Source organism: Drosophila erecta, unplaced genomic scaffold (assembly GCF_003286155.1).
Source record: "Drosophila erecta strain 14021-0224.00,06,07 unplaced genomic scaffold, DereRS2 tig00000305-arrow-arrow-pilon, whole genome shotgun sequence".
Taxonomy (NCBI): domain Eukaryota; kingdom Metazoa; phylum Arthropoda; class Insecta; order Diptera; family Drosophilidae; genus Drosophila; species Drosophila erecta.
Window position 1 is genome coordinate 225,272 of NW_020825220.1, and position 21,416 is coordinate 246,687.

General features: G+C 39.4%; 1 protein-coding gene across 1 annotated transcript; it reads left to right on the forward strand.

Annotated features, from left to right (window-relative positions):
* Positions 1–422: 422 nt before the first annotated feature.
* On the forward strand, positions 423–20,621 carry LOC6543504 (fatty acid synthase). Its single transcript, XM_026983508.1, has 10 exons — positions 423–651; positions 12,717–13,234; positions 13,287–15,104; positions 15,165–15,588; positions 15,675–16,952; positions 17,021–17,633; positions 17,953–18,227; positions 18,290–18,639; positions 18,705–19,800; positions 19,861–20,621. The coding sequence occupies exons 1-10, from the start codon at positions 514–516 to the stop codon at positions 20,533–20,535; spliced, it is 7,185 nt and encodes a 2,394-aa protein (XP_026839309.1). The 5' UTR covers positions 423–513; the 3' UTR covers positions 20,536–20,621.
* Positions 20,622–21,416: the final 795 nt, after the last annotated feature.

A 21,416-nucleotide genomic window follows, 5' to 3' on the forward strand; every position in this document is an offset into this window, starting at 1 on the left:
GAGGAAGTTCTCTATAAGTTCCAAAAGCATTGCTTTTAAAATGTGTAACTAGTTTTGAGGGACGTAAAGGCAAAACTGGGTAAATTGTCTAGCATGTCGAAGCTAAAAAAATATAGAAATATATAAGACATTTTTATAAATAAAGCAGAGCCGGCTGGCTATTATATTCACCTCAACTGTATCGTCAACTACATTAACCATGCCAGTAAACATGCTTTGTAAATTAACGTTGCCCTAATTTACATGAGCACCTTATTTATACGATTCAGCACCTTTAATTACCTTAAAGTGTTTGTGGTCAAACTACTTACCATTTTTGTGGAATTGATAATAGAACAGAAGTTCATGGAGTATGTATATAAGAGCGCCTTTTAATTTTGGAAGCCTAGTTGAAAATTGTTCCGCAATTCGTCTATACGTTTTTATTTATTTTATTTAGAGGGGAGCTAACAATTGCATCAAATATAAAAAACTATTGATTTAACAGAATTAATAAAAAAAATTTTAATAAAAATGGAGTCAACCAAAAATAAGAAATATTCTAGATCGTTTCCTGATACTAACGGTGATGATATAGTAATATCTGGAATGGCAGGAAAATTTCCGAACTGCCGCAACGTAACAGAATACCAATATAAGCTTTACAACAAGGTAAATGTAAAACACGTCAAAAAATGTACTTTAGGATTCACATACAACTGAATTAAAAAACGAAAGTAAACAAAATTCTCGACTGTGACAAGGTCTTGATTATTAAGATATTTACATAAGTGCATATGCGTGAAAGACAATATTAATTTCCTGAGCATAAGTATAGTAGTAACTTATGTATATACAGAACCTGGCCGGATCAGTGCGTACCTTAATGTTAGTGTACGGAAAACGTGTTTTACCTGTGCGTGATTATTAAGGTCTTTACAAATTGAACCCATTCAGTGCCATCTTAGAACATATGCAATAAAAGCTGTTTTCAAGTGCTTTAAGTGGTCAAGCTTTTCATCGAAAATGCATTTTAACGATTACACCAAAAAATTGGGCAATCTGTTGAACCATTATGCACTTTCAAATTTGTTCGAGAATATTATTATACCTGTTACTCGCCGAGTAAAACGGATATTTATCTTTGTTTGAAATTATGTATATAACAGGTAGAAGAAAGCGTTTCCCTACACAGTAATATATATTTATTTTTGATCAGGATTACTAGCCCAATATGTCTGTCGGTCTGCTTATCGCTCCGTATACGCACCTATCTTTATTAAATATTCCTCTTGTAAGGGTATACATTTTATTGTTTAAAATATAATTATCCGCTTTTTATTTAAAAAATATAGAATGCTATAGTCGAGTTGCCCGACTATCAGATACTCTTTACTCAGTGAAAGTGCTAACGAGAATTTTGAAATTTTCTGGAATATCAGTAGAAATTGGGGAAAAAATAATAAAATGAAAAAAAAACTTTTTCTGTCTCTGAATCACAGATCTTCGTGTATAATTTCTTTTGCATTTATTAACAAGTAATTTTGAGACTGTTCTCTGGCAGCTACATAATATAGTACACCGACTTTGATCAAATAAAAAACAAATTTATATGTTGAAAAAATCTGGTTAATACGATTAAGAACACTTTGAAAAACAACAGTACTATTATTTTTGTTCCATGTCAATATTCGTTTAATAAAAGCATTCTTTCAAAAGTGTGTAACAGGTAAAATGGAGCATTGCCGCCCTATAAAGTATAGTCGATCATTAAGATTAGGCCTGCAGATTCTAGAGACGAAGCTTGTTTCAGACAAATGTCCAAAAGCCGCCAAAAACTGTGACTCCACCTTAAAAATGTTTTGATTTTGTTGTGCATATTTCTATAGCATATAGAAGGGCTATAGCATATTAGTATAGCCCTGAAGCAGCTGTTTTGTTTGTTTTTTCAAAATTAGTACCTAATTAATGGAAATCATAATTTTGTTGACTATCAATTGTTCTTACTCGGTATAAAACAGTTTTTCTTTTATTAAATACCTTAATTCTGAAAAGGTATATAAACTTATTCCTGCCGAAGCTTACATTTTTCGTTGTTTTATTATTTTTACTACTTTCTATTACTATGACTTTGGCGACGACCACTCTAACAGCCCTAAGACGCAAAAAAAATGTCAAACCCACACTTTTCAAAAATGTTTATATTTTTTTAAGTGTTATTATTTTCTTGACAATGTCTATCGATATACAAAAAAAAAAGTTTGAAAATTCATCGTTTTTTAAAATATAGTAACAAGTGCCCTTTCGTGTTTTCAATTAGTTTCCGACACTTCCTATGATTCCTATTTTGATGAAACTAAAAGAAAAATATAAATTGTCGAATAATAGAAAACCATTAGTCTTATTCTCAGGTGAACCTTATAATTACTAGTACTACGAACTAATGTTAAAGTACCGAAAATGCCTATTACCTGTGCATGATCATTAAGGTCTTTACAAATTAAACCCATTCCGTGCCATCTTAAAACGTCATACGGAATAAAAGCAGTTTTCAAGTGCTTTAAGTGGTCAAGCTGTTCATCGAAAATGGTATTTAACGATTACCTTGTTTATAAGACTAAAATAAAAGGCAATCTGTTGAACGTTTATGCACATTCAAATTTTTTCGAAAATATTATTATTACTATATATTATTATTTTTATTCGTAAAGTAAAAGGGTATACTAGATTCGTTGAAAAGTACGTAACAGGCAGATGTAAGCGTTTCCGACTATATAAAGTATGAAATATATTCCAGAGACATATACTCAGCGCAAGTTTGTTTCCAAATGTTACCACGCCCACCGTACGCCTGACCAAAACTGCCACGCCCGCAATTAAAAAAAAATGATTTGATATTTTTTATTAACTTTATAAAGTTTTATTGGTTTGCCAAAAATCTTTTTGCCACGCCCACTCTAACGCCCACAAGCCGCCCAAACCTGCCACGCCCGCACTTTTGAAAAATTTGAGATTTTTTCATTTTTTCAGCCTTGTAAAGTTCTATTGGTTTGCCATAAAACTTTTTGCCATGCATACGTATGACAGTTTCTTGGAAATCGAGCGAAACTAATGATTTGGTCCAGGATTTATTAAATAACTCAACAAACACTGTTTTCTTATCTTAGGCGAAACCAAAGGACTTATTGAGCTTAATCCAATATGTTCTTACTCGCTTTTGCGCTCGGGTCTGTGCCCCGGGCCTCAAGTGTCTCCTTAATTCACGGTGCGTCCTCTTTGTGTATGTCCAAACGGTGTGGAACGTTAACGTTTGTCCAAGGTCGAGCGCGGTACCGTTAGCTCCCGGTCTCTCCGCTTTGCCGGGGTCCAAGGTCCATTTTCGTTTGACCTGGCAGCCCTTGACTCCGCTTGTACTCCAGCCTTTGCTAGGATGCTGTTGCTAGACAGCTCTGCTGAAGCTTTTATTACATGCTTATTTTGCTTCTCAATTTTTGATGGTTTTCGTTGCTAACCGACATGACCCTGCTTGATTGTTTATTAAATAGGACATGTCTCGGAACATTTTTATTATCGCAAAGATCACGGAAAGTGTCGCAAGAGTCATAGACAAAGAATGATAACGAAGGATGAAATAAATCAAGCGTTTGAAGAAGTAGATATCAACGTTAAGATGGTTTGGAAAAGAACATACACTATGACTGTTGATCAGGATTGAAAAATAAAGTATAATAAAAGGATATTCACAAAACGATGACTACATCTCTCCATCAATGAATGAATAAGAGAATCTTATAAAAAGCTCATTTAACAATGCCTTTACTAGACAATGTTACAAATGATTTTCTTCTCAACAGTCAATTTATATAAAATTGTTTTATATTGTTTATTTAGTTGTATTATTAATTTTACAAGGCACATTCATATTTATAGGCGTTACTAGTAAAGTAAAGGAAGTATATAAGGCCTAGATCGGGATCAGCCCAGTCCTTATAGCCATGTTTCTTTGTCTGTCAGTCCGCTTCCGAGTGACCGATGACTTCGGAGAAGAGGAAATCTGTAGCCTGTTGTATTGTTTTTAATTACAATTTTGGGCAGGAAGATGAAAATTGATAAGTCGGAAATACGCTTCTGCAGCATTATATATTGACTTGAATGCATTTAACGTGGGTTTCTGCATTTGGCTGACTAAAAACCAGTGTTTGATAGCATTTTTGACACAAGTCCTTTTGATACAAGTCCTTTCACGCCATTAACTTATCTAGTAAAAAAAAGAGCGCAATAGTCGAGTTCCTCGACTATCAGATACCCGTTACTCAGCTAGTGGAACTGCAAACGAGAAAGGTAAACAATGTTTTTGGCATATTGATCGAAATTGGCAAAAAAATAATAAATGTAAAAATAATCTTAGATATTTATATATATATGTCTCTGGAATCTGCATGCCTAATGCCTCTTCCCCTACGGGTGGTGGGTATAAAGACGGCCACGCCTACAGTTTTGAAAAATGTGGCAAATTTTTGTATGTGTCTTTCAAATTTCTATCAGTATATATATATATATATATATATATATATTATATTGTACTAATCAGATGTTAGGCGGAGCCGTGACAATAAAAGATTAGGAGTTTACTTTTTAAGCTTTATTATACCGAGCCAAGCGGAGCTATAGCGTGAAAGGAGGTACCATGAAAACGAAACATATTGTTGCGATCTCATATTCGTAGCGGCCACGCAATAAGCAGTGTCTACCGGCTACGTAACGACATCCGGCATAATGCTTACGTTGCATATGCCGATGTCGTCGTATTTCATGCGCCCGTGGGAGCGACGTTAGCTTTAGTTAAGCAGAGGGAATTTTGCTACCCCCGGTACTCTGCTCTGGATCCGGTTCTGGTTGACGTACAGGGTTCCGTTAATGACGGCACGTCGGGTGAAGGTAACAAGGTGCGTACCATGCACCCAGATTTCAGAGCTGTTGTCCACTTGTACCTTGGCGGCCCTGTCGTTGATGATGACGATCCCCTCATCTACATAGGTGATGGGATCCAGGCTGCTGGGTTGTATTTCGCAGTGCGCCGCGCCGCCTGCATGAAGTTCTTTCGCGCATGAGCTGCCTGATAATAGCTGACAGAAGGTGGTTGATGCGGTGCAAGCTTTGACGGTGTAGATCTCGTTTTCGCACTCTGCGATAACGCAGAGATTTTCTTACAGGCGAACTTAATTACCGGAAATTTAATGATAAAGTGTAATGCGTTATTGGACTGCAGAACTTTTGCGGACGATACGGACATGAGGTCCCCTATGGGGGTGTTGGTAGGCTCCTCTAGCCAAACTGAACTCAAATCTGCGTGATCAAGAATATTTGGGCTAACAATGTTCATTTTTGCAAGTGTCACGGCCAACATTAAATTCTGAAGCTCCATCATGATCATTCTATTTCTCGCGAGCAACGTTTCATACAAATGACCGGTGTCAATTTGTGACGCTTTTGCTGCCTTGAGGATTAAGTTGACGGTGGCAGTTAGTTTATTAATTTGACTCTGGATTTTTGTATTAATTTCTTTTTGCCTATTGTTCGCGTCGATCAATCGCGCCTCTACGACCCTACTGTTTTGCAAATCGCTGGCATCAGGTGTGCCGGCTACAACCTTTAGTATGGAGCCCAGGATGTCCAAACTTCTGGCCATTCGATGGTGCGCGCCCAGCGCATCCAGCAAGTCCCGGAGGTGTGCTGAATCTACATTCAGCAAATTTCTCATGTGTGACTGCGGGAAGTGATCAAGCAGACTGACTGTCTCCTCTACCACACGTGCGTACTCCGAAAGATTCGCGGAGTGCCTCACGTAGGCGGAATTCTCCCACACCAAGATTTGGCCATCGACTATGGGAATGTATTTGGCGCGCGAATAATCGGTGATGTGAGCCGATACCAATGATAGAGATACGAGAAGGATAAGGTTGGTCCTGTGGGTGAAAGTTTAAATGATTGATTTTTCTGTTCTGTAGACAAGGGGGAACCCAACACCAATAATAATAAAAATGCTTAAGAATATGATGTGCGCGGATGGCGCTACTCTTAGATCTATTAAAAATAACGCCAAGTGGCTAAAAGAATTTAAAATTAAGCGGTACACTAACCACGCTACTGGGCGCGTCATTTTAAATTGTCCTTGTGGACCACCCTCCCCTCAATAAGGACCGTGGTCCCCATGTCCGCTTCTACAGCTCTTTCTTCGCACAACGGCGTGAGCTTGTTGCCGAGTCTTCGGTTGGATTTTTCCCACACCTTTTCGCCAACATCGAATATCCTATTTTGCCGCGAGGCGTTTTCTTTGGCCCTTAGCGCGGTTTGAGCTTTCTGGATCCTACTGTGGATCTCTACCTGTGGCTCATCAGGGTGTGTTAGGACGATGTCAGCCGGTCTCCTGTTGATGACCAAGTGAATCGACTTGTTATACCAACATTACTATCTCGCCGGTATCACTCATGCCCTTGTCTATCCTTATGCATCTGGCTAGCTCCAGTAATGTGCTATGGAAACGCTCCACCTGCCCGTTGGAGGTGCTGTGCAGTGGTGGTGCGTTTGTAACGCTTACACCAAAGTTGTTACATGGACACGATCGTGTGCGACTTCAACGAAGGTTCGTTGTCGCAATAAATGGTCTTTGCCCTTGGGAAAAAGTTCATGAGCTGAAGCAGCGCTGGCTTCAGGTCCTCAATAGTTCTCGATGGGTTGCACGACGGCAAATTTAGAAAACTTTTCGACGCAAGTGAGGAAAAGCTTTTTGTCGGTAGAGAAAATGTCGATGCGCAACATTTCCCCTGTGTGTGACGGTATTGGCGTTTCACCGAGTTCTTGTTTTTTCGGGTGCCTGTCATACTTTGCCCTCGCACAAGTCCTGCAATTCTGCGCGATTCCGTTGGCCAGCTTGGCCATTTTCGGGAAATAGTATTCCGACAATACCTGCTTTACATTTTCTTGCGCTGCTCTGTGCGCTCTATTATGTTCAGCAGTTAAGATTTCCCTTCTTTCTTCGATTCTGAGTACGTCCACGACACGGTTCCTGCAATGCCAGAACTTTGTGGCTGGGAACCTCCGGACTATCTCATCTTGTATCATTGCGAGCGTGTGCAAATCGCAATGGAAGGCGTTTACGGCCCTTGGGACGATTATGTCGACCAGTTCGTCTAATAAAGATCCCCTGTCGACGAAGTTAACCGTGTGGCGTCTTTTATTCCCGAATAGAATAAAGGTAGTTTTAGACGGGGAACGTGCTTCTACCAGTATTATCTGGTTCTGGAAGCAGTTCAATGGATTGTCTGTTGACTCGATTGTGTGGGTGAGAGACACCTCACTGTGAATCGTTCGGGCTCTTAAGCTGTTGTCTGTACCAGGTTCTCTTTACCGGGCTTGTAAAATATTCGAGCATTGAACTCGTCTATACGGGCCTTCCACCTCTTAATTTTTGCGTTTGGGTTTGATTCCGACACAGAAAATGTTAACGGCTGATGGTCAGTGAAGATATTTATATCTTTCACTCCATACAAGTAATGCCGCAGTTTAGATAGGTCCCAAACGATGGCCAATAACTCGTTAGTCGCGTAGTTGGCTTCACTGTCTTTAAGAGTTCTTGAAATCATTGTTATAGGGCGGCCCTCTTGAGACAACACCGCACCTATACCATGGGCTGAAGCATCTGTCGTTAGATCAAATGGCTTCTTATAGTCCGGGTATCTGAGCATGACGTCTTCTGATGCCAATATATTGCGCAGCTTTTGGAACGCCTCTCGCTGGGACTCAGAGAAATGCACCTGAATGTTTCTTGATCTATGCCTACTAACTATTCCATTCTCGCCCTTTAATAAGTTTGAGATGGGCCTTGCTATAGCAGCGAAGTATCTGATGAAAAACCTATAGTAGCTCGCGAGGCCCAGAAACGATCTGACTTCGAATACCGTCTTAGCCTCTGGAAATTCTTTTATGGCCTTGACCTTCTCTGGGTCCGTTGTTGCACTGTTACTGGTGACTATGAACCCAAGAAAGCTCACGCTTTTCTTAAAAAAACGCGATTTCTCGATTGATACTCTCATGTTCGCTTCTTGTAAGCTCTTTAACACCCACTCTACATGTTTGATGTGAGCCTCCTCGTCTTGCAAGAAGATGATCACCTCATCAACATAAACATAGCAAAATTTGCCTATTTGTTCCCGTAGGATGTCATCGATCGTTCGCTGGAAGATGCCGGCGGCGTTCCTGAGGCCGAACGGCAATCTCTTAAACTCATACATTCCTCCGTTTACCGAGAAAGAAGTTTTCTCGCGATCGCGCTCCGCTAGTACGACCTGATGATATCCTGATTTGAGATCCAGTGTCGAAAAATAGCGGGCTTTACCCAAATTGCCTAGTATCATTGATATATTTGGCATGGGGTATTTGTCGGGAATGGTGAGCTCGTTAAGCCTGCGAAAGTCTATCACCAAGCGCTTCTTGCGGTTGCCCGCATCATCGGTGCCCTTTTTATCTGCTACCCATATGGGGTTGTTATAGGGAGATACCGATTTCTGAATTATGTCGTTTCTTAGAAGATCTTGGATCTCCTTATTAACGAAGTCGGCTACGCCCATGGGATATGGGTATAGCTTGGCATAGATGGGCTCTTCGCTTACCGTTCTGATGGTGGCGACCACCGAAGTATTGTATGGCAGGGCCTCGTTTGGGTCTGCAAACGCCTTTTTTCTGGCCTTTAATAATTTTCGAAAAGTCTCCCGCACTGAAGCAGGCGCATCTGAGCAATCCACATCGGTTAAGTTGACATCAGTACAAATGCAGAGATTTTCTCAACTTCCGTACCCCACTTGAGCTGACCGGAGGCCAAACAGAGTGACGCCCCAGCCTGAGCTAACAAGTCGAGACCGATTATCCCATCGAAGGTTGACAGGTCTGGTAGAACGAAGAATGTTGCTTTTACGTTGAACAACGCAACAAAGCATTTTTGTGTGACGGTGGTTGAACCATGGATGGAATGCAAAGTGAATTGCGAGTTAACCGGACGGACGCCACGCAACCCCTTGTGTGGTCTGATGTAATTCTTGGACGTGCCGGTATCGATGAGGAAGCTCATATCCTGCCCTGCTACTCTTCGTCTAATTGAGGGCGTCAGAATCGCTTTCGGCATCGTCCTCGATCTGCGCCACAGCGCCGTTGGCGGCTTCGGCGTACGAGTTCTGCCCCTGTCCAGCATTTTGGGTTACATGATTCACCCTTTGTTGCTTGCCCCTTCCGTTAGAGCGATCGGACATGGCCGACCGCTTGCTGACGCCAGCGGAGGCCTGGGTGGGCTGTCTAAATTTTGACAGCGAAGGGTCCACCTCCATTGGTTCTGGAGCACTGGCGTGAGTTTGCTGCTCGGCATTCCGCTGGCCGGATTGGCCCTGCTGCTTGTTCTGCCTACTAAAATGTGGGTTCTTTGACCCGCTTGCCTGCGCTTCTGCTTGTTGGGTTTGACCCTCTGCTGGGCACTTGCCTTGTGTTCTCTTTCTTCAATGCTCCTCGCGAAGTTGGCAGCGACCGCATATCTTTCATGGTTCGATTCCACCTCTTGCGCGAGCGCCAGAGCTGACGGCAAGTCCCTTGGCTTTGCTGAAAACAGCACATCTGTAAGACTACGCTTGAGTCCCGAAACAAACACACGTAGTGCATCTTCGCGGAACTTTTCACCGAGGCCCTTTGCTAGGACCGGATCGTATGACATGTTGACTTTATTAGTCAACAATGTAAGTTTTTTGCCGACTTCATCGTAATATTGCAGTAGAGACATGCTACCTTGTCTCAGCGTGCCCAACTCCTGCTCGATTACGTGAACTGGACGTTTGTCGCTGTACGTGAAGTCGAGGCGACCTATAATCGCGTCTGTGCCGAAAGAGGCTAGAACAACGTCCGCGGCCCCCCTGATTTTGTTTCTTATAATTATAAACGCCTGATAATGGCGTGAACTGCCGTCGTACGGCTTAAAAATACGATAGGCTGCGAGAGCCGCCTGTCTCCATGAAACATACGATTCATGTGCGCCTGCAAACTCGGGCAAGCATTTGATGGCATCCAATGGCTCGTCACAGCGGATATCATTTCTTATCTCTATGGGTGCATTAGCTTGCACCTTTGGTGGCGTAATGTGCGCTGCTGCCAGCTGCTGCCAGCTGCTGAGACATTGAGTTGACTTTGTCAAGCAAGGCCTTATTTGCAGCGGATTGCTCAGCTAAGGCGGCGGTGACGGCTGCCTGTATTATGAGTCTCAACTGGTCTGGGTCCATGACGCTGTCTGTAGGACGAGGTGGGGGTGAGGGTGTGCGTCTTGGCACTGGAAAGCGAATGCGATGATTGTCGCAATCAGAGTCAGAATCACTACACTGTCGGCGAGTGGTTCTATAGAAGAGGAAGGGTGAAGTCATATGCCTCTAATATAAACAACGAAAACTCGAACACAACGCTTGAGGATGGGGGCAATAAAGTTGCAAAATTCCACGGATCGTATTACGTTGAACGACCAAACAAAACAAACGAAACAAAGGCAGACGGAAAAAAATATTTGTGCGCGCATGTGCAAAAACTGTGCTTATATGCTTATTTTTATTTCGCAGGTTTTAGAGCAGTTTAAAGAAAGGTTCCCACTTACATTTTTTGGTGTTGTGTTGCGTCCCAAACTGAAGTCGGTGTCTGTTGTTGTACGCTGATTGTCTCTGCCTCCCCGCTGTCCAGATAGCTTGCGCGCTAATCTGGCGATAAGTCGCTGCCCGAAGAGATCCAGCGGCTTCGGTGTTACGTGAAATTAAATTTGCGCTATAGCGCACCTCAGCCAACTGCACTCAAGAGGCGAGTTCAATGACGTTTCCGCTGTGCTGCCTGTATTGACGTAGGTCAGCAGCAGCCACTTGTCAGATTGTTCTGTTGTAAGCAACAGTGGTCACAAGCACTTGTTTTTGTTGTTGGCACTTGATGTTTGTCACTACAGCCCTGTTGACGTGGCTGAGTTTTATTTACTTTTAGTTAGATTTTAGATTTTTAGAGATTTTTAAGTTCGTGGGTAATGACGCTCTGTCAAATACCACTGGTTGGGCGCCAATTATGAAAGGTTTGCCGGCGGTTAACGCGCGCGGCTTTTACTAATCAGATGTCAGGCGGAGCCGTGACAATAAAAGATTAGGAGTTTACTTTTTAAGCTTTATTATACCGAGCCAAGCGGAGCTGTAGCGTCGGAGGCAAAATTAGAACTGAATATAAGATACAAGAATTCAAACTTAGGAGCTAGCATGAAAACGAAACATATTGTTGCGATCTCATATTCGTAGCGGCCACGCAATAAGCAGTGTCTGCCGGCTACGTAACGACATCCGGCATAATGCTTACGTTGCAGTATGCCGATGTCGTCGTATTTCATGCGCCCGCGGGAGCGACGTTAGCTTTAGTTAACTTATATACATACAAAAATTTACCACACTTTTCAAAGGGTGTAGGCGTGGCCGTCTTTATACCCACCACCCGTAGAGTAAGAGGTTAGGCATGCAGATTCCAGAGACATAGACGCATCTATAGTTTGTTGACTAATGCTGACACGCCCACTATAACGCCTACAACCCGCACAAATTTGTCACACCCACTCTTTTAAAAAATTTTAATTTTATTTTATGTATTAATTTTTTCCCAATTTCCACCGATATTCCGGAAAATTTTGCAGTTTCTTGGTTGCACTTCCACTAGCTGAGTAACAGTCTAGGAACTCGACTATAGCATTCTACCTTGTTTTTATACTCGTTACTTATAGAGTAAAAGGGTATATTAGATTCGTTGAAACGTATATAACAGGCAGAAGGAAGCGTTTCTGACCATGTAAAGTATATATGTACATATATTCTTGAAGGATCTTCAGGATCAGGCCAGAGTCGATCTGGCCATGTCCAGCTGTCCGTATGAACGTCGAGATCCCAGGAACTGTAAAAGCTAGAAAGTTGAGATTAAGCATGCAGGTTCCAGGGACACGACCACGCCCAGACTTTTAAAACATCTTTTAATTTCTTTTCATTTAATTGTTGTTTTTCCCTATTCCTATCAATTTGTAAAAAAAATGTGAAATTTCTCGCTCGCACTTTTACTAGCTGAGTAAAGGGTGTATGATACACTTGACTTAAGCGTTTCTCATAATTTTTTTTACGATTTTTTTGCCGATTCTTTTTGATATTTAAAAATAGTTTTGAAATTTGTTATGCATTCTTACTGGAATGCACCTAAATATGTATATATGAATTTAAAGTATGTATGTATGTGCATATTTTGGAAAGTGACTTTATTAAACTTCGAGTTCAATTTGAAGAGTTTGGGAATCTGAAGAGGTAGACAATTAATTATTAATTATTCATCGTAGGAAATGTACTCTAATACCGTATGCACAATTACAGGTTTTAGTGTAGTAAATTAGGAGCTCATGTTTTGATGGTTATTTTATTCAAAACTTTCGCGCTCATACTATTTAAAAATCTAATTGATTTTATTATTTTCTTGCCAAGTTCTATAGATATGCCCAAAATATATTATTTTTATTTCAAAATATAATTTTTCACACCCATTCCGACGCCCAAAATTGTTAATATGACTACTTGCATATTTTCATTTCCTCGCCATATTAAGCTCAAAAATAATTTTTAAATATTTAAATTTAATAAAAAAAATGTTCAATATTTCAGATTGATATGGTTGACGATGATGAACGCCGATGGCGTCATTTTAATCCGGAGATACCAAAAAGATCTGGAAAAATTTGTGAACTTGAAAAGTTTGATGCAACCTTCTTTGGAGTTCATTTTAAGCAAGCGCACACAATGGATCCGCAAACACGTATTCTAATTGAGACAGCTTATGAAGCTGTTATAGATTCTGGAGTTAATCCAAAAAGCCTACGTGGATCAAAAACTGGAGTGTATATAGGCTCTTGTATATCTGAATCTGAAAAAACTTGGTTTTATGAAAAGGTTTCTTCTGGAGGGTTCGGAATCACTGGCTGCAGTCGAGCTATGATGGCTAATAGAATTTCGTATTGCTTAGGACTAGAAGGTCCTTCATTTTTACTTGATACAGCTTGTTCTAGTTCGATGTACGCTTTAGACAATGCGTTCAGCGCTATTCGAAATGGTGAAATTGACGCGGCAATCATAGGTGGTTCTAATTTACTACTTCACCCATTTGTAACTCTTCAGTTTGCACGGTAAGCCAGAAAATACAGTTTAAAATAATTTATTTTTAAATTAATATTTTAGGCTAGGCGTTCTGGCGCCAGATGGGTTTTGTCGTCCCTTTGATAAGAATGCTAGTGGTTACACTCGATCGGAGACCATTAATTGCTTATTCTTACAAAAAAAAAAAGATGCTAAGCGAGTTTATGCAAGCGTTGTTTATTCTAAAACCAACTGTGATGGATATAAGCCAGAGGGTATCACATATCCGTCAGGTATTGCGCAAGAGAAGTTGCTTGACCAGTTTTACAAGGATATTGACCATAAACCAAGTGACTTGGGCTACTTGGAAGCTCACAGTACAGGAACAGTAGTCGGTGATCCAGAAGAATGCAAAGCAATCGATAATGTTTTATGTAGTCAAAGGGAAGAGTCATTATTAGTTGGCTCTGTGAAGTCAAATGTTGGCCATTCCGAAGCAGCTTCTGGAATCTGCTCCTTAGTAAAAGCTTGCTTTGCTTTTGAAACTGGCTTAATTGCTCCAAATATAAACTTTACGGAGGTAAAACAAGTTATTGCACCCTTAGCAGAGGGTAGGTTGATTGTAGTAAAAGACGTAATGCCTCTACCGAAACCCTATATTGGGATAAACTCCTTCGGGTTTGGAGGAGCTAATGCACATGCACTGTTAAAAGGTTTCCCAAAGTCGAAGCAAAATTTTGGAATACCACCAGATGATGTGCCGCGGCTACTCACATGGGCAGGAAGGACAGAGGAAGCTGTTCAAGAGATTTTTAATGCAGTAGAAAAACATCCGTTGGATGCTGAGTTTATTGGATTGCTGCAAAATATACAAGAGGAAGATGTGTCTGGTATGGTATTCCGGGGGTATGCAATCTTTGCCAAGCAAGGTACTCGACCATGCAAGTCATTGACAACAGATGTGCAGCATTACACTGGCCTTAAGCGCCCCATTGTCTGGGTTTATAGCGGAATGGGATCACAGTGGAACGAAATGGGAACATCGTTAATGATAATACCTCGCTTCCGGGAATCAATTGAAATTTGTCACCAAATATTATTGTCCAAAGGCCTTAATCTTATACATATATTAACATCCAATGATCCGGAAATTTACCTTAATATTTTAAATTCGTTTGTGGGAATTGCCGCTGTACAGATCGGGCTAACAGATGTCTTACGTTCTCTAAACTTCCAGCCAGACTACATTATTGGTCACTCTGTAGGCGAATTAGGGTGCGCATATGCGGATGGCGGCCTGACTGCTGAACAAATGATTTTGGCTGCCTATTATCGAGGAAGAGTTAGTGTGGACCTCGAAAAAATCAGGGGTTCAATGGCAGCGGTTGGTCTTGGCTATAAAACTGTTCAACACATGCTTCCGAAGTCCATCGAAACGGCTTGTCATAATGGCCCGGATTCATGCACCATATCTGGTCCACTTGATGATGTTTCCCAATTTGTAGCTGATTTAAAAACGAAGGGCATTTTTGCAAAAGAAGTGCCCTGCTCAAATATTGCTTATCACTCACAATATATTTCACATATGGGGTCGCCATTACTTCAATATATGAAGGAAATAATCCCACATCCTAAACTTAGAACTAAGAAATGGTTGAGTACTAGTGTCCCTAAAATCGACTGGAATAAGGACCAAGCAATGTTTTGTTCTGCAGAATATCATACGAATAACCTGTTAAATAGTGTACTTTTTGATGAAACATTTTCGTTGTTACCCAAAAATTCATTAACTATTGAAGTAGCGCCTCATGGACTTTTAGGAGCTATTCTTAAAAGGTCAATGCCTAGTGGTGTACATATTCCTCTAACGAACAGGGGTAACCAAAATAATTCGGCATTTTTTTTGTCGGCTCTTGGAAAGTATGTATAATTTATATCGGAAATTGTAACTAAGTATAAATAATTTTGTTTGTCTTGTAGAATATATTTAAATGGAGTTTTACTGCCGGTTGCAAACTTATATGAAAGAATACAGTTTCCCGTTTCGCGCACAACACCTTGTGTTAGTTCGCTTATTCGTTGGGATCATAGTGAGGACTGGTTCGTAACGAAATACGAGAATATGAAAACGAAGTCCAGCGGAGAACGCGTGTTTTCAGTTAACTTAGCGAGCGATAACGAAGAGTTTTTGAGTGGACATATTATAGATGGAAAAATCCTTGTTCCAGCTACATGCTATCTTCAATATGTCTGGGAAACATTTTCACTTATGTACCATGGGCCTAGTTACATGGATGTACCCGTTGAATTCGAGGATATACGTTTCATAAGAGCTACAAGTATGCCAGTTAACGGTAAAGTGGAGTTAACCGTTATGATTCACTATGGCACTGGACAATTTGAGGTATTTACAATTTTATTTATTTTTAACATTTTATTTATATTTTATATTTATATTTTATTTATTTACATAAATCAACCATAATTTAGATAACAGAATTGGGCAGCTCAGTAGTTACCGGTATTATCCGTGAGACTGAAAAACCATCTATTCCCGAGGTTTATAATTACCAAAGTAAATCGAAGTTTCCCATGATTGCCAAGAAAGATTTTTACAAGGAGCTAAAATTGCGTGGTTATCATTACAATGGCGCTTTTCAAGCCGTTCATTTGGCCCGTTCAGATGGTTTGTTTGGACAGGTTCAATGGAATTATAATTGGGTTACCTTCATGGACGCAATGCTTCAAATTCAGATATTGGGATCTGATTCACGAAATCTTTTATTACCCACCAAAATTCGGAAACTTAAGATAAATGGAGTGCATCATTTTGATTTAATGACCAAAATGGATCCTGAAAATCGAGTTTTTGATGTTTATGTGGACCCAATGTACGATCGGATCACAGCGGGTGGAATAGAAATTGTCGGGTTACATGCCAGTCTAGTGCAAAGACGAAGACCTCCAGGAGTTCCAGTTCTTGAGGAATATGTATTTCTCCCGTTTTCCTCAGCCTCTGTTATTTCCTTAAGAAATGCTGCCCGTGTTTGCGTTCAAGTCGCTATTGAGAATAATCCTACCCTAAAATTGAAGGTGGTAGAAGTTGGTACGGATGGAATAAATCTCATGTTAACTGAATTTATTGAAGCAATTCAAGATTTACCTGTCATTACTGGCGATTATATCCTCTTAACATCTAAAAATCTGGAGGATATTGCTGGAGTTCATATTGAAAATAATAGCTTGTCTACTCAAACGAATTGTCATATTGTTTTATTGGGAGGCTATGAAGAAGACGAAATACATGAAGAAATTACGACTGCTCGCAGTGTACTAGTCGACAATGGATATATTGTGCTCCGACAAAAGTCTACTAAAAATGTGTCTTGTAAAATATTGGAGTATTTTCGTATAATTACAATAATTTCGATTGATAAAACTGAAGAAAATGTTGTCCTGTTGCAGAAAATTTCGAAAAAAATAGAAGTGCAGCCAGTTGTAGTGAAAGTATCTCAGTACGATAAAACATTTGACTGGATTTTAGAGTTGCAGTCTGCAATTATCACAAAAGCCCCAGTTGTTGTGTATTCGTTTAACGAAGTATTTAATGGACTAATTGGTCTTGTAAACTGTTTGCGAAAGGAACCTGATGGTAATTTGATAAGATGTTTTTTTATTGATGATGACAGTGCTCCAGATTTTGACTTGTCTCACCCTTTTTATTCGACGCAGTATTCGTTGGGTTTGGCATTTAACATCTATCGCAATGTAAGTCTTACATTTAAATTTGTATATATATCTTTTCCCCTAAAATATATAAATTTATCTTTAATAAGGGTTCTTGGGGAAACTATAGGCATTTGCCATTACTCAAAAGTGATCAGCCATCTAAGAGACTAGATCACATTTACGGAAACGTCATTCAACGTGGAGATTTGTCGAGCTTGCAATGGCTAAAGGGACCTTCTGATTCACAAAACTGTCAGATTAAAATAGCTTTCTCTTCCCTAAATTTTCGAGATGTAATGCTAGCAACTGGTCGGTTAGCAGTTGAATTATATGGTTCAAGCCGAATAGATCAAAACTGTGTTTTGGGGTTTGAATACTCTGGCATCAATATGTTAACTGGACGTCGAATAATGAGCATGGTCGTAAAAGGTGGTGTTGCTTCCTATGTAGAAAAGCCATCAAAACTTATTTGGGATATTCCCGATCACTGGTCATTAGAAGAGGCAGCTACAGTGCCAGTGGTGTATATAACTGTATACTATGCGTTCTTTATGGCAACCGATATCAGAAAAGGAAAAAGCATTCTTATACATGCTGGTACTGGAGGCATTGGTTTAGCCGCTATCCGAGTCGCACTGGCTTATAACTTGGAAGTTTTCACAACATGTAGTACTGCTCAAAAAAAGGAATTCCTATTAAACACCTTTCCGAAACTTAAAGGTAATATTCAAAAATGTTTTAAAATTACATATTCATAAATTTTGACATATTTTTGAGACTTCCTATTTTATAAAAAAAAAAAGTTTCTTCTAGCTCGGAAATAAGTTTTGGCTTAGACTTTAAAAAAATCTACACATTGAGAAAATAGACTACTGGGGTAGTAACAAGTCAATCTCATCAGTACTAGGAACTCAGTTTTCAAGTATTGAGTTGGTTACTCACATTCACCGTTGATTTAATCAAGCAATATATAAGCCGATACTTCACTCCGGGCTAGATAAATTTTAATATAGAATAAAAAATATTTTTAAAATTTTAGAGACCCATATTGGAAATTCTCGAGACACATCATTCGAGCTTATGGTGCAGCGTGAGACGAATGGAAGAGGTGTGGACTTTGTTTTGAATTCATTATCCGAAGAAAAGCTGCTGGCTTCATTGCGTTGCCTTGGAAAGTCAGGACATTTCTTGGAAATTGGAAAATTTGATATGGCCAACGATAACAAGATTGGATTGGGTTGCTTTTTAAAAGAAATTACTTTCCATGCGGTCTTGGCTGATAGCCTTCTTGTGGCTCCTGATGAAGATATTTGGGTAATAGGTTAATTAAAAAACACAGAAATATAATCTCTCAAGTTTATCTCTTATTTAAATAGCATTTAAAAGCCCTAATTGACTTGGACATTTCTAAAGGAATCATACAACCATTACCCGTTAAAGTGTTCCCTGCTCATGAAATTGAACAGGCCTTTAGACATTTGATTGGTGGCAAACACATAGGAAAAGTTGTTATTCAAGTTCGTGAACAGCCCCATGATCCATCAACTTTACCTGTCCGCGTACTTAGTCAAGTTTATTTTAAGCAAAATTTTACTTATGTCATTCCTGGTGGCCTAGGAGGTTTTGGAATGGAATTGGCTGATTGGATGGCTTTACGTGGAGCACGAAAACTTTTGCTTAGTTCCAGCCGTGGAATTACAAAAGATTATCAGTTATTTAGAATTGCGTAAGTCATTTCAATATTTAATTTATATTTTAATTTATTTATATTTATTTATATTTTCAAATTAGGCTTTGGAAAAGTTATGGTTGCGAAGTCGCTATCAGCACCGCAGATATAACATCAAAAAAGGGATGCACTCAACTGCTTTCTGAGGCTACTGGTATGGGCCCAGTGGGAGGAATTTTCAATCTCGCAGTTGTGTTAAAAGATTGCCTTTTTCCAAATCAAAATGTAAACAAATTTGTAGAATGCTTTGCACCAAAAGCTATCGCAACCAAATACTTAGATGATCTCTCCCGCATTTATTGTCCCGAGCTGGAACATTTTGTAGTTTTTTCCAGTGTGTCTTGTGGTCGGGGGAACGCAAGTCAATCAAATTATGGAATGGCCAATTCAGTTATGGAACGTATAATTGAGCATCGCAATAGAGACGGCCTTCCAGGTAAAGCTATTCAATGGGGTGCAATTGGTGAAGTGGGCTTGGTGGCAGATATGGCAGAGGACAAAATTGACATGGAAATAGGAGGTACCCTACAACAACGAATTTCATCATGTATTCAGGAACTTGACCATTTACTTATCGGTAATGCATCAATTGTTTCAAGCATGGTCGTCGCTGAAAAACGATCTTTGCGGTCTGGGCATGAAAGTGTTATTGACGCCGTCATGAATATAATGGGAATACGAGACTTAAAATCAGTTTCGTTAGGTACAACACTTTCAGAAATGGGTATGGATTCCTTAATGGCTGTTGAGATTAAGCAAACTTTAGAACGCGACTTCGAGCTAGTCTTGACTCCCCAAGACTTACGACTCCTTACTTTTCAAAAGCTCCAAGAGTTCATTGACGCTAAGGAAAAAGAAAATACAGATGGCAAGAAAATGATATTTGCTTCCGACAATAAGCTTTTGGGAATGGACCTATTGATTCGAAACTTAGGCGATGAAGCGAACTGTGACAAAGTAATTATCCCGCTCAAGACATCTGCAGCACCCTCAAAGCAGAACCTTCAACCAAACATTTTTATACCTGGATTAGAGGGTACAGCTGGACGTGCATGGCACCAATTAGGATCAAATCTGCAAAGTCGAGCTATCGTTCTACAGCTTCATCAGTTTGCACATTTGGAAAATCTTAAAGATGTGGCACACCAAAGCTTTGATGTAAATAACATGTTTTAAATACGATGTACACCCCATTAATTATTGCATTATATTTTACAGGAAGTTAAGCTCATTTTAAAGCAAACAGAACCCTTTTATATCATTGGATATTCATATGGAACGTTTATAGCTTTACAGCTTGCCGAGTTGCTCGAAAATTCTGGGTTCCGTGGACATATAATGTTATTAGATGGAGCACCACATTTTTTGAAACGACTTACTAATCTGCACTTGGGCGAACAATTTTCGGATAACGACCTTTACGATCTTCTTTTTTCTAGTATTGTTAATCATATATTTCCAGAAGAATCTAAGGAATCTGTGTCCGCAGTCTTTCACCAAGTTGACTGCCTCTCAGAAAAAATGTCGCTGTTTATGGAATATGTTGAAAAGCAAAATATATACAGCAAGGAATACTCTTCGACAATGGTAAAAGCCATGTTCAACAGAGTAAAAATGGCTGCTTCCTTTGATTTAGATGGTATAACAAAAATTAAATCTCCAATTACTTTAGTCCGGCCAGCTGAAGCTTCTCTGCAAGATATTGATGAAGATTATTGCATTTCGTTACTGACATCTGGAACAGTAACACTGAAGGTAATCGAAGGAAATCATACAACTATGTTGGATAATCCTGCGTTAAGTCAGATAATTGATGATTTTGATCCAGTACTTATGGAAGATAAACATTTTGAAGAATATTTAAGAAATGACAAGCCGGTTTCAGTAGTATAAAAATTTATTTAAAAACTTTTAATTGTTCCACTTATTAAAAATTATTTATGTATGTAATAATAAAAGAGAAATATGTATCACATAAATTTCATTTGTTTTCTTTATTTTATTTCTGTCAAGATCTCCTGCAGATGTCAAATCAAAATGAAAAGTATCACGGTTTGATCGGTGAAATCCCGATGCTGTCACAGAAGTTTTCCTATCCCCTTTTTTTCGCCAGGCTTAAGTAATATTTAATAATAACTAGGTAACTTTTATGGATGCACTGCTTCAAAATCAAATATAGGACACTGTATTATCACGAATTTCGGTCGGTTATACTTTGCTGTGGCAAAAAAGAACAGTACGCCATCGATGGACGAAGAAGAGATACGTAGAAACGCTTGGTTGTATAAGGACCATCGAACTCTTTGGACCTACACTTGTAAATGAAAAAAAAACATAAATCAATAGAATGGAACGAAAATATGAATTTGGATGGTTAGCCAAGATTTAAAATGGTAGGCGAGAAAAAGGGTTAGAAAGTGACATTAACAAACACAGTTTAACAACGTCTGCGAACAGTAAAACTATTGCAGACTTAATAACTTGTAGTTTATTAAAATACCGAATAAAAGATGGTGGAAATCGCTTTCTTGAGACACACCATAGATTATTTTAATTGCTTGAAATAAGAATATATCCATATTAAAAAATTGTTTCGGAAATTTTGTCAGTAGATTTTTTTCTCTTACCGCTTCGAAAGATTTCAAAAAGTCCGTAAATATAGAATCAGTTTGGTATTTACTATAAAATTTGTGACTTATTATTGATGTAAGCCCAAGAAAATTTTTAGATCGGCACCCGGCACATGACATGCAGAAATAGACTTGGTGTATGGA

Excerpts from the sequence above, each read along its gene's own strand:
- LOC6543504 (XM_026983508.1), top strand. The coding sequence starts at position 514 with ATGGAGTCAACCAAAAATAAGAAATATTCTAGATCGTTTCCTGATACT. Across the intron at positions 15,589-15,674 it reads ATGGCACTGGACAATTTGAG|ATAACAGAATTGGGCAGCTC; the intron begins GTATTTACAATT and ends ACCATAATTTAG. Across the intron at positions 16,953-17,020 it reads CATTTAACATCTATCGCAAT|GGTTCTTGGGGAAACTATAG; the intron begins GTAAGTCTTACA and ends ATCTTTAATAAG.